This window comes from Neopelma chrysocephalum, unplaced genomic scaffold, assembly GCF_003984885.1.
Source record: "Neopelma chrysocephalum unplaced genomic scaffold, ASM398488v2 Primary Assembly neopelma1_74, whole genome shotgun sequence".
Taxonomy (NCBI): Eukaryota; Metazoa; Chordata; class Aves; order Passeriformes; family Pipridae; genus Neopelma; species Neopelma chrysocephalum.
The window spans coordinates 8,209,310-8,221,634 of NW_020897735.1; the positions used below are offsets into that span (position 1 = coordinate 8,209,310).

At 54.3% G+C, this 12,325-nt stretch overlaps 1 protein-coding gene across 10 annotated transcripts in view; it reads right to left on the reverse strand.

The window, feature by feature from the left end:
* Window positions 1–2,003: 2,003 nt before the first annotated feature.
* KCNT1 (potassium sodium-activated channel subfamily T member 1) overlaps window positions 2,004–12,325 on the reverse strand; it is an 80,340-nt gene continuing 70,018 nt past the window's right edge. For 5 of the 10 annotated variants that reach the window (XM_027687630.1, XM_027687634.1, XM_027687635.1 and 2 more), the window contains 6 exons: window positions 11,900–12,028; window positions 11,563–11,583; window positions 10,375–10,678; window positions 8,476–8,538; window positions 5,892–5,976; window positions 5,314–5,434 (listed from right to left, as the gene is read on the reverse strand). In XM_027687630.1, coding sequence (XP_027543431.1) covers window positions 5,314–5,434; window positions 5,892–5,976; window positions 8,476–8,538; window positions 10,375–10,678; window positions 11,563–11,583; window positions 11,900–12,028 — 723 coding nt within the window. Of the gene's footprint in view, window positions 5,435–5,891; window positions 5,977–8,475; window positions 8,539–10,374; window positions 10,679–11,562; window positions 11,584–11,899; window positions 12,029–12,325 lie in introns of all 10 variants that reach the window. The other 5 variants (XM_027687631.1, XM_027687632.1, XM_027687629.1 and 2 more) reach the window with 5 other exon arrangements.

The following is a 12,325-nucleotide window of genomic DNA, read 5'->3' on the forward strand; positions in this document are numbered from 1 at the left end:
CTGAGCTTTCTCTTGCAGGTGCTTTGAGGCTCATTCTGGTTTTTGGGAGGTTTGAAGATTTCCAGTTTCCAGTGAGAGTGTGAAAAGGTGCATTTTTTTTGCTCTTCTCTTCCAAGTGGTAAGTTCAACTCTCTTGGGAAAAAGAAACCAAATTTAAAAACCTTGGATGGGGAGATTCCTGCAGGGATGGGAAGATTCCTCCAGGAATGTCCCTGGAGGGTGGACATCAAATTAAGTGAAAAGATTTCTTAATTAAAATGCTGCTTTTTGGGGAGGGTTGTTTGGGTTTTTTTTTCCCAGTTCATAAAATGATCCCAAATCTCACAATCAGCTGTTCTTGTCCCCAGACAGAGAGTTCCTCAATATTTGGAGAGAATAAGTGACAGAAATACAATTCGGTCCCTGAAATGATATTAAATATAATTGAATTACATAAAACACAGCCTGGATGGCATAAAGATAAATTCCAGAAATGGAAAGACTCATTTTATGCCCTTCCTTCCCTCTGAGTGCTCAACATGGGCACATTCCTGTTGTAAAAATTACAGGCCTAATTTATTTCCTTATCTGTGCCAAATATAAATTTACTTTCATCTTGGTCCTGAAATCCTGTTGAGAGTTTTCTGCTCCATCCCTCTGAACTTGTTCAGAAAGAACATATTTATTTTAGGAGGGGGAGAAAAAAAAAAACCACCAAAACCTCTGGGGAAGTGTCTTAAACTGATTAAAAGGGAATGATTAAAAATTCAATATACAGCATTTGTTCCCGTTCAAACGAGGCGCTGGGAAGAAGGGGTTGAAGCAAACAAATCTCCCAGAATTACCCAGAAATCCCCATTTTTTCCTACTCTTTGTCTTCCAGGGAATAACTCGAAAACCTGAATTTACAGCAAAATAAAAAAAAAATCCTTTCCTGATTTTCTTCCCTTTTTATTTCCCATCAGCACCACGATTTTTAATGTATATTTTAGTAATATTTTTCTCTTAGAAGTTTCCAGTGTTAGAAGCTAATTTTTTTCCCAACTGGGGCAGAGTTTTAAATGGATTTTGGTTTGTTTTGCAGTTGTTTCCTCTTTTTTTACTGAGTCTGTTGCTGTGGAAGGTGAAGCAAGAGGAAAAGATGCAGCAAGATGAAGAACCCACTGCTGAGAAGCTCAGAAGGCCCTTTGTACATTATATTAAATCCTGTTCTGCAGCCTGGAATGGGGTTTTATGCAGCAAGAGCTGCTGTCTGTGGTGTTAAAATTGCCTGATTTTGGGTGCAATAATTGTCCTGGAAAACTGAGAGGAATTTGTTCTCCATGTCCAGATTTGTCTTGTTTAAAGCCAATAATTAAAAAGTCATTTAACAGGGGTTTCTTCCTGCTTGCCTTGGGTTAGATTCACTTCCAGCTTGCTGTTAATCCCAGAATTCTCTTCCCTGGTTAAGGGATCTTGTTTGTGCCCTTCTGTATGATCTTAAATAAATAGATTTTTGCAGTATTTGCTTAAAATGCTTAATAAAACCACTCTCTGCTTGCCTGCATTTGATCTCCAGGTTAAAATCTCTGGGTGTGGGTGGAGCATGTTCTAAAAAATGTTTGTGGGGGGTTTTTTTCTGGAAATAATGGAAACTGTGGAGTCAGTGAAAAATTTCTGGGTGTTGGGAGGTAGAAGAACATGCACTGAATCCTGGCACAACATCAGTAAAAAAACCCAACAAACCCTTGGTTAAATACCCACAAAATTTAATTCATTTATTAAATCACAGAAAATTAAGATTAAATAAATTAATTAAATGATGTTTAACTGCTCCTGTACCACACCAGGCAATCTAAGATGCCCTTTGTGCATTCAGACACAAAGAGCTTTAAAAGCTGAGGCTAAAAAAATAAAGTTTTGGTGCGTTCCAGGCTGGGAGGAGCTGATTTGAGGCTCATTTAAAGCCACGTTTTGCCCTGGATTTTAAAACCGATTTTTTTGCTCCCAGGAAAAAAAAAAAAAGAAAAAAAATCCAACAGCAGTCTGTCCTGTTGCTGCATGCAGCTCTTTTATTTTCATTTATCTTTACAGAAATGTGAAGCATCTTCACAATAATTGTACAAAACCCTCTCCCCTTGGCTGCGTCCCGGAACAGCTCCCAAAATTCGGTCTCCGAGAGGAAAGACGGGAGTTTCACCTGCTTGTTGCTGCTAAAAAATTCCATGCAGGAGCCGACCTCGGAATACAAACATCGTGTTCTAGAGAGATTAAATAAAAAGGGGTATAACAGGAAATAAATATACTTGTAATATTTAATGCAGGATATATGGATTTAGTCCATATTGAGCGTATCGGACGTTAGTGGACACGTAACATGCTGCTGGAAAACCCCAAAAGATCCCAGCTGTCTCTGCAGCTCCCCAGGGCCTGTCCTGTCTCTGCATTGGAGCACAACTATTGCCTTCAGAAAATCAGGTTTTTTTTCCAAGTGGCTGGAAGCAACAACCATCCACGGAAGGTCCTTGTGCTCTTCTCCCAGACAGAAACGACTCCTGTCGCTGCTCCATTAAAAAAATAAAATACTTCTGTTTTTTACATTAGTATCGTAACTGAGGCTAAAGAACTAGAAAAAAACCAAACCCTTGGCTCTCAGACTTGCCTTGCCCATGGGTGAATATCTACAGGGGGTTGTTCCTCCATCCCAGGAGGAGTTTGGCTGGAATTTTACACCGTAGGAAGAACGACCCTGCGGGACGAGGAGCGCCCACCTGGAATCCAGGGATTTATACACTGGCCACTGTCAAAATACAGGAATATTGAGGGTGTTTTGGGAGCATCACAAACCATGGAGAGCCTTTAGTCCTTATGGTTTGTGGCTTCCTCTTAGGTTGATTTATCTCCTGGGATTAATGGTCAGGAAGGACCTCGTGTGCCCGGTGAGGGAGGAGAGGGACCCAACACTCCAATGGAGCCTCTGGAACATGGACTGGGCCACATGGCTGCTTGGGGCTGGGGAGTGAAATTTAAAGTAATTTAAGTTTTTTTTAAGGAATTTAAGTGCCTTGAAATGAGAGGGTTTAGCTGAGGAGCTCTGTTTGCTTCTCAACACCCACCAACACTGTGCTCACCCTGTCCCGCACCCCAGCAGCCAGTCAAACAAAAATACCCACCTAAAAATCATATATTCTGAGTAAACACATGCAAATAATCACATCTGTGATTTTATTTGGGATTTGGGCTTATTTTTAAACCTGTAACCCTGCTTTGTTCCACCGTCCCTTGAAAACGTGGGGTTTGGAAAACGCTCTGTCTCAAATGTAGACAATTCAATATATAAATGCTCAATGAGGGCTTTTTTGGGGTGATCTGAGCATCTTGAGGCCTTACATTAACACAGGGCCAACGTGTGTTTTAGTACTTTAATCCCTCCCACTTTTTACCCTTTTTTTTTTTCATTTGAAGTGACAGATTTGGCACATGAAGTTACGAGCAGAAATAAATAAAACATGAATCTGCCTTAACCAAATAGATACAAAAGTAATAATTGAAAAAACAAAGGCAAAAAGAAAAAAAAGGCAATAAAACAACCCAAAAAACCATTAGAGACAGTTCTGTTTGTGCCCAGAGCTCAGTGGAGCAAGAAGGTTGGACTCTGCTTTTCCCTGTGATCCCGAGAATGTGCCATCACCCAGGGCCTCCTCACCAGCACTTCAGGAAAAAATAATAATAAATAATAAAAAAGAGACCCCCAAAACCCCATCCAGGCACAGCAGGTCTCTCTCAACACCTTCTCAAGGTCCTACCTTGGCACAGGTCCTACCCTGGGCATCCCCAATTCTCCCCCGTGGGCTGGGGCTGCCCCAGGGCATCTTCCCCCAGCTGTTAAAAACTGTCATTTTAAGCAGGTTTTGGCTTTTTTTTTTTCTTTTTCCTGTAAACATTTAGTGGGGGTGTCCTGGGGAGCAAAGAGTGGATGTTAATGGCAACAAACCGTTCAGCTGGATGCTGATGGGATTTCACGGCCATGTTGTGCTTTCCAGGCTTCTTGTTAAAACAAAACAAAACAAAAAAAACCAACAAACCACATTGGAGTATGAACACAAAAGTATATAAAGTTAACCCTGCCTCGGTCAGTCGCTTGGCAGGCAAATAAACCCTTTCCACGTGTGCAAAAATAGATGGAAAACACATCTGGTGTCTCCGCTGCCACCGGGTCCCCGCGGGTGGGCGATGCTGGACGTTCATGCACCTCTGCTGCAGGCAAAGCCACGGGGATGGGGGGAGAAAGAGTCAAACAGGGATGGCTGGAGCTGCTGGGGGGTCATGGTGGGTGGGGGGGACAGGCAGAACCCGCTGCCTTAATGGTGTTATTGATTTGTGACTTCAGGGAGGGGAAGGACAAAAAGCCAGGACCGGGACAAATGGGGAGGGTTGGAGCCCAAACTGCTCCTGGATGGAGGGGAAAGGGCTGAGTTGAGACGTCAAAACACCACAGCCAGTGATGTGTGGGCCTGGGCACTCTGCCCCATCCCACCCCCAGGACAAGGATCCCCGAATCCCCCCCGGCAGCAGCAGCAGCAACAGGGGACACAAACCCAGGGGCACCGCGCCCGCAGCCGGGGCTCAGGCTGGGCACGTGTGCCAGGAGGCACTGCCGTGGGGGTGGCACGGCTTTGGTCACCCGGGCTCGGCGTGTTTTGGTTTGTGAGATGCCACAAAGTGCTGGAGGCAGAGCAGCCCTTGCCTCGCAGGGCACCCGCGGGTCCTTCCCAGCGCCCAGCACAGCTCCGAGCGCGGACACCCGGCACAGAAACCCAACGGAGGGCAACGAACATGAGCTGGGTGAGAGAGCACAACTTTGGGGACCCCGGGGGGGGACACCTGGTGAAGGAGGAGAAGGGTTTCGGTGCAGTTTTGCTCTCGCATTGACCGGCCCCACCCAACGCAACCTGTCCCTTGTGAGGCGACACCAAACCCGGCGACACCGGGCTCGGCCACGTCCCCCCGGCCCCCGCGCCGACTCGCTCACTAGTTGCGGTATCGGTATAAAAAGTTAAAATCCACGGGGCGCTGCCGCCGGCTGGGGGTCTGTCCGGCCGTGGGTCTGTCCAGCCGTGGGTCTGTCCGGCTGTGGCTCTGTCCAGCCGTGGCTCTGTCCGGCTGTGGCTCTGTCCAGCCGTGGGTCTGTCCGGCTGTCCCGCCCCTCCCGGGGCTCCGGGCGTCCCTCCCACGGCGCAGAGCCAGGCTGGGCACGGCCTTCCTCCGGCCCCCCCCGGGCTGTCCGTCCTCTTCTCCGCCGGCTGTCCCGGAGCCCTGCGGCCCTGGCGGGGGCTCTGGGCGCGGGGGGGCCGCTCACAGCTGGGTCTCGTCGCGCGTCTCGGGGTTGCTGGAGCCCAGCTTGTTGCTGCAGCTGCTCTTGCGGCTGTGGCCGTCGTTGGCCACGTGGGCCAGCGGGTCGGAGCGGATCAGGTACCTGCAGGGCGCGGTTTGGTTACACCTCTGGGACCCCCCAGCTCCCCAGTACCAGGAGGGAGCTTTGTGACCCCAGAATTGGGGTCTGGCCCAGCCCTGAGGCCGGGACGTGCCCCAAAGTGCAGTGCTGGGAGCTGCTGCTTGCAGAGCACGGCAGCTGTTAAAATAATAGGTGTTAAATAATAACAGCTGTTAAAATAGATAAAGTAATACAATAAATAATCAGGTGTTCCTCCTGGAGCTGCCTGGTGGCAAAAGCCAAAGGAAAAGCTCCACGTTGCTGGGGCTGGAGCGGTTTGGGCACTGGAACACTGGGAGGGGGAATGGCCAGGGAAGGAGCCAAAACCTGCAGGTATTTATAAGAAATCACGGAAAGCAACACAGTGGGGGTTACCCCAGGGTACTGTGGTTAGTTTGGGGGCACAGGGAGCCCACAGGTGGGTGGGGGCAACACCTACACGATGTCGTTGAGCTCCAGCCGCGTGTCCGGGGGAGGATTGATCAGGACGTAGGACAAGGTGTTCTGGTGGTCGTTCATCTCATCTGTGAGAGGAGGGGAAAGATCTGGTGAGGGAGGGACACCCCGACAGACACCCCAACAGACATGCTGACAGACACTGTCCTGGCCCTTGCTCCCCCAGGAAAGGGGTCCCTTCACTGGGAAAAGCCGTGGGCAATGGCATTGCCAGCGGGAGAGCACCAGGAACGTCACTGCCACCTCCCTCCACTCCTCCCCAGCCTCTCCCCTGCCACAGCAGGGCCCAGGGGACCGGCAGATGTAACTCTTCAAAGTCCCCATTCCCCCCCAGAATAAAGTGAGATGTCTTACCTTGGTTCAGTGCAAAAGAGGGAACAGGTTAGTCCTGCTGCGTTAGGTACAGCACGAGTCCAAGACTGCGTCAGGGCAGCCAAACCCCCCCGGGGCCACAAAAACACTCTGCCCACCTCTCCCCCTTCTTCAATTACTCAATTTAGCATCAATCCAGCAACGGGATTAATTCAAGGATTGCTTCTTTCCCCTGCCCAAGGGAAAGTTGCCTCCGTGGAGTTTCAGAGCCGTCGATGCCATTTGGGGACGGCTCTGAACCACAGTGACCTCCCGGGGGGGGGGGCTCGGGGCCACCAAGAGCTGCACCCATGGACATCCACGATGCCAGGCTTCCCAAAATAGCCAAGAACAAGATCATGGTGAAATGGATGGGGGTGCAAGGCTGCGGGCGGCCAGGAGGGGGGGGAAGCTGCGACAGATAACACGGTTTCCAGACGGGGTGATGAGGTGTGGATGGACAGGATGGAGAGGGGACAGACAGATGGACGCCGGGGCAGCGTGAGGAGCACGGCGGGACACCAGCTCACTGCAAGGCTTGTCACTGGGATGCCTCTTTTGGAAAGGCCTTGGTGTTTGACGATCCCAGAAAATGGAGCTCGGTTTGGGGGCAGCAGGACCAGGATTTGGGATCAGCATTAACTCCAGGTTGGGGGGACTGCTCCCGGCTCCCTGTCCTGCTGCTCCCACCACCCCATCCCTGCTGTGCCCCTGCCTGGGGTGGGGGTTCCCCCTGTCAAAGGTTGCCCTGCCCCGTGGTGGGCACAGCCAGAGTCTCCTGCCACAGCAGTGCCAGTGGTGCCCCATCACCCCGGCATGGGGGGGGTGGCCCAGCTGCTCTTCAGCCCCAGCACTGGGGTGAAACCTTTGAAGTGGGGCTTTTCTCCAGCTGTGGGATGAGCCACAGCAGCTCCAGCCTCCACAGCCACCCAGCACAGGGGTGCAAACAGGTTCCTCCTGAGATGCCTTTGCCAGGACGTGTCCAGATGAACCCTGGGCGGGTACCACAGGCAGCAGTGCTTGCAGGGGGACACCAGACCCTCGTTTTGCTCCTCAGACACATCCCTGGCACCTCTGAGGCCACAGAAGGTGCTGTAGCTGGGCAGGGAGATGCTGTGTGGGACCCCCGACCTGTTCCGGGGTGTCCGGCCCCAGTCCCTGGACCTTTGGCCATCCCAGTGCTCAGCCTGACAGCGAGACAGGGACAGGGGTGGCAATGCTGGGGGCAAGGGGGGCACACAGACCCTGGGACCCCACGGCAGACACGGGGTTTGACATGACAGGAGGTGGGGAGGGCCCTGGCTCGCGGCAGGTTTCCCTGCTCCATGGAAGCACCTTTTCCTGACCCCCATGCAGCCAAGCCAGGCACTCTGAGCACACCCAAGTATATTGCTCCATCATCCCAGCACCCAGGGCAATATACTCTGCTGGAGTGGGGCTTCCATGAGCCCCAGCTGGGGCTGCCTCTCTGATGAAGGACACACTTCACAGGAAAATGCCAACGTTTCACCTTAAGCGTGGCCTAGTGAAGCCAAAAATACAGCTGGGTCGGGCTATTGCTAAGCTCAGGGCTGCTGCAGGAAAAAGGGGCCTCTCCAGGGCACGTCACACTGTGGTGTAAAGATGAAAACGATGCAAAAACCCCTCAGCTCCTGCAGACCCCAACAAGGTGCCCAGAGCAGCTGCAGCACCGGTGGCACCTCGTGCTGAGCCCAGTCAGAAAACAGGGCCTGCCAATGCTGGAGAGGGGTCAAACCGAGGGGTGCAAAGGGATTTTGAAGGGGTGCCTCGCCCCTGGGGCTCGCCCACATGCACCAAGGTGCAGGAGCTCCAGCAGCTCATCACGACATGCGCAGGCAGCTCTGCTGTGCTCGTCCCCTCCTCAAACTGCCACTGGCTTCACAGCCCAAAGCCACCTTGCAGAGCCACGGGGGGAGGGTTCTGTTAGAGACAGCGAGGGCTGTGATTTCCCTGTAGGAATTCGACTAGAAAAGGGTCCCTGAGGTTTCTGTCTCCCTGATTTAGCGAAGCCCTGAGTTTGCACCACCACTACAGGCCAGTCCTTTGGTTTCCAATGCCACCCAACAAATTAGTGCTGAAAAGCTCGGGGATCTAAGGTGAAAACTGGCAAGGGTGAGGTTTGGGCTTAGCTGGCATGATCTTGTTGTACGCTGCACGCCATGAGTCACGCGGGACTCCCAGGGAAAGGGAATTACCTTGCAAATATCCCAGGTTTACCCGATTCATCACATCACTGGCTGTTAAATTTGCTACATCCTCTACAGAACATACAGGGAAAGGCACAGACATAAACAGAGAGAGAGAGAGAGGTCAGCAAGCCATGGTTCGGCAATATCAGAGACGAGCTCCTGCGCTGCAGCGATAACATGAGCAAAAGAAAAAGGAGAGGGGCAGAAGGCAGAGCAACGTGTGCTTCCAAAACAGCACGGGTGGCCAGATGCTGACTGTGACACGTGGGGACAACACACAGACAGCCCCAGCACTGCTGGGTGCAGAGGTGCCACAGGGGCCAGGGAGTTGAGGGTGCCCCAGTGCCCTGGTCATGTCCCAGCCCGATGGGATGTGGGTCCTGCACCCCCCCACTGCCTCTTCTCCTGCCAGAGATCCCCCAGTTTGCTTCCACTGAAATTTTCCAGGACAAGGATGCCAACTCTGATCTAACCCCAGGATGTGCCCTGAGCACCCCAGTGGGGCTGATGGTGGGGTGGCCCCTGGGAAGCCTCACCAAGGCCAGGCAGCCCCCCTGAAACTACAGCAGAAACTTCTGGGACCAGGAATGTGGGGGGAAAAAGGAGAGGGGGGATACACCACTGCAAGCCCTTGCCTGGCATTCCCTGTGCTCCCTCCATCCCACCCCAAGCTGGCTCTCCTGCCTCCCTCCCTGGGAAGGCTGGTGACACCCACAGCCAGCCCTTGGGCCCTCCAATCCAACCCCCCTCTGCACTGCACTTTACATACTCTCCTCCTCTTTCATGTGCCTAAAGCCAAGATGGGAAAAGAGGGATCCCACCCCTGAAATGTCCCAAAACCAGCTCCCATCCCAGTTGGGGCTCAGTGCCAGCCTGAGTGCGGGCAGGGGCCGGCGTGGGGTGGACGGACTCTCTTGGAGGATGGAGCAAACAAGCAGCAGCACAGGATGGCTTCAAAGAAAGAAAGGAAAAAAAAAAAAAGACCAAAACCAAAACAAAACCCAAAGCAAACAAACCAAGGGAGCTGTGGGCTACAGACTTTGTCATAACCAAGGGGTGGGGAGTCGTCCGGGGGGGGACACAGACGGCAGCACCGACGGGCAGGTCAGAAGCTTCACGAGAAATGCAGCTGCACAGAGGGACCCTGAGCACTGTCACAGCCAGACACCGGTGTCACACGCCATGAAGCAACTCAGCCCTGCAGCTACCGAAAGGTTTTCCACGGAAGAGTTTATGACGGATTCGAGTGTCTACAACAACCGGGGTCTGCGCCAGCTGATGGGGTTTCACCTCTCCCTGCCGCACTACAGGGGCTCTCTCGGGCACAAGGGCTTTGCTGACCCGGGGTCGGTGTGTCCTGAACCACCAGAAAGTGGGGGGCAAAGCGGGGCATCGCCCCCCGAGGCTGCGCGGGAGCACCGGGCCCCGCTGCGGGGGCAGGAGGGTGAGCGCCACTGCCACTGCCAGCTCCTGCCTGGAGCCATCCCAGAGCCCAGAGGTGGGGGGGTGGCAGGGCAGGGGTGGGGGGTCTGCGTGGCGGGACCCCAGCCTGGAACGCCGCAGAAGCACAAGCAAGCCGGGGAATGAGGCGCCGCTCGGAGCAGGTCCAGCAGCGCCTGCGGGGACAGGCTCGGCGCGGGGCTAAGCTCGGCATGGGGTTAGGCTCAGCTTGGATTTTAGGCTCAGCTTGGGGGTTAGGCTCAGCTTGGGTTTTAGGCTCAGCTTAGGGGTTAGGCTCAGCTTGGGTTTTAGGCTCAGCTTAGGGGTTAAGCTCAGCTTGGGGGTTAGGCTCAGCTTTGGGGGTTAGGCTCGGCGCGGGTTAGGCTCGGCTTGGGGGTTACCTGAGGAGCCCGCGGGCGGGACGGGACGCAGCACCGCAGAGCAGCTCGGCCGGGCGGCACTTACCGTACCCGGTGGTGGGCAGGCCCAGGTGCTTCATACGGTTCTTGACGAGCTCGGACAGCTCCTGGCGCTCGGAGCGCCGGTACAGGCTCAGGCGCTGCTGGCTGATCCACTCGGCCGTCTTGCTGGAGTGCTTGTTGCCCTTCCTGCTCAGCCGCCGGGCCCACTGCATGCTCTTGCGCCGCAGCAGGGGATGCTCCGACTGGTCGCTGGAGCACGAGTTCCTGTGGTGGCTCGTCTTGATCCCCCAGTGCTCCTTGATGTCCTTGGTGTCCTCGCAGTCCTCAACATTGATTGAGATCTGTGACTGGAAGCCCGGCAGGTCACGGGGGTGGGGGAGCCAAGAATGGCTTGGCCTGTGGGTGGTGGGGCGGGATCTCCCCCCCCCGTGGGATGGGATCCTTCCTCTGGGCCACCCCCCCCCCTCTCCCGGCACTTCACCTCTGTGCTGCAAAAACTACCTGGCCGGCAGATTTCACAGAATCATGGGATGGCTTGGGTTGGAAGAGACCTTAAAGATCATCCAGTTCCACGCCCTGCCATGGGCAGGGACACCTTCCGTAGACCAGGTTGCTCCAAGTCCAACCTGGACTTGAACACTTCCAGGGGTGGGGCAGCCACAGCTTCTCTGCGAAAATTCCACTGTTGAGTGGAGTTTAATGGGCATCTGACATCCCTCCACAATTACCTCTGGGATATCTGCCTGAGACACAGCCATGCCCTCATCTGCCTGTCTTTCCTCTTACAGCAGCAATGCTGCCACATCTCCGACCCAGCAACCCCACTGGTGAGCAGGAATTTATCAATAAAGCCCTTCAAGGCCTCTCAAAGAGGTGGGCTGCGTTTAATTAAATGTCAACTTTCGGCTCCCTGTCGCTGCTTCCTACAAAGCTGCAAAATGACAGCGTTTAAGAGGGATCCTGGCTCACTTCCTTGCTCCTTATCCCAGTTAATTACATGTCAGGGCACTGAGGACTTTTCCCAGAGTGCTGAGTGAGGCTCAGCCAGCGTTGCCGTGCCATGGGGGCTGACAGCCGGCACAAGGCACGTGGTGGCTCTCGGTGGCCAGAGCTAGGACAGCACTTGCCCACGGATCAGCCCCTGGTTAGGGGGGACCAGAGGGCAGCACTGCCACCAGGGCAGTGCCCCACAGCACCCGAGTGCCCGCGGCGGGACGCGAGCGTCACTCACCTGCGCTCTGATGTCGTGGGGCTGCAATGGGGGGGAAGGAAGAGGGAGCAGAGTCAGCCCGGCAAAGGGACAGCCCTGCTGTGCCCCCCTGCCCCCTGGGTGTCCCGTGGCACGGCAGAGCTCTGCCAAGGAGATCCCTCCCTGCCCGCGCTGCCCAGAGAGACGGGCACTGACACAGACCCAGCTTATCCAGGACACCACCCCCAAAACAGCCACGGGGCTGCTGACGAAGGGAAGGCAGAGCTCCCCCTCCCCTCAGCCTCCCACCACTGCTGAAACCAGGTCTGAGGGGCCTCATGGACCCCACCAGCAGCCCCTTCCTGGCACGCACCCATACCTCGGAGGTGGCGAACATGTGCGACTCCGTCCTGTAAATCCCGATGGGAATCTCCGCGCTGGAGGAGCAGAGCTTCTGGAAGAGGCGGCCGTACGTCCGGATCCACAGGTCATCCTCGGTGATCTTCATCTGAGCAACAGGGGACAAACATGAACCACACAGAGCCCGCTGAGGAGCACCTCGGGCTGCTCCTGAGCTTCACCCGGGCTCATCCACGACAATCCCAAAGGCGAGCTGGACTCCACGAGAAGACCAGGAGCAATTTCTGACCTCAGCTTTCAGAACAGGGGCTGTGGTCCTTGGCAGCTCTGGGGCTTTTGGTAGCGCTGAGGTTCCCCACAATGGAGGGGAACAATGACTTGGCAGTGCTGCTCCCCTTGACTCCCCAGAATAGGGGAACCCCCCACCCACATGTGCAGGGTGATG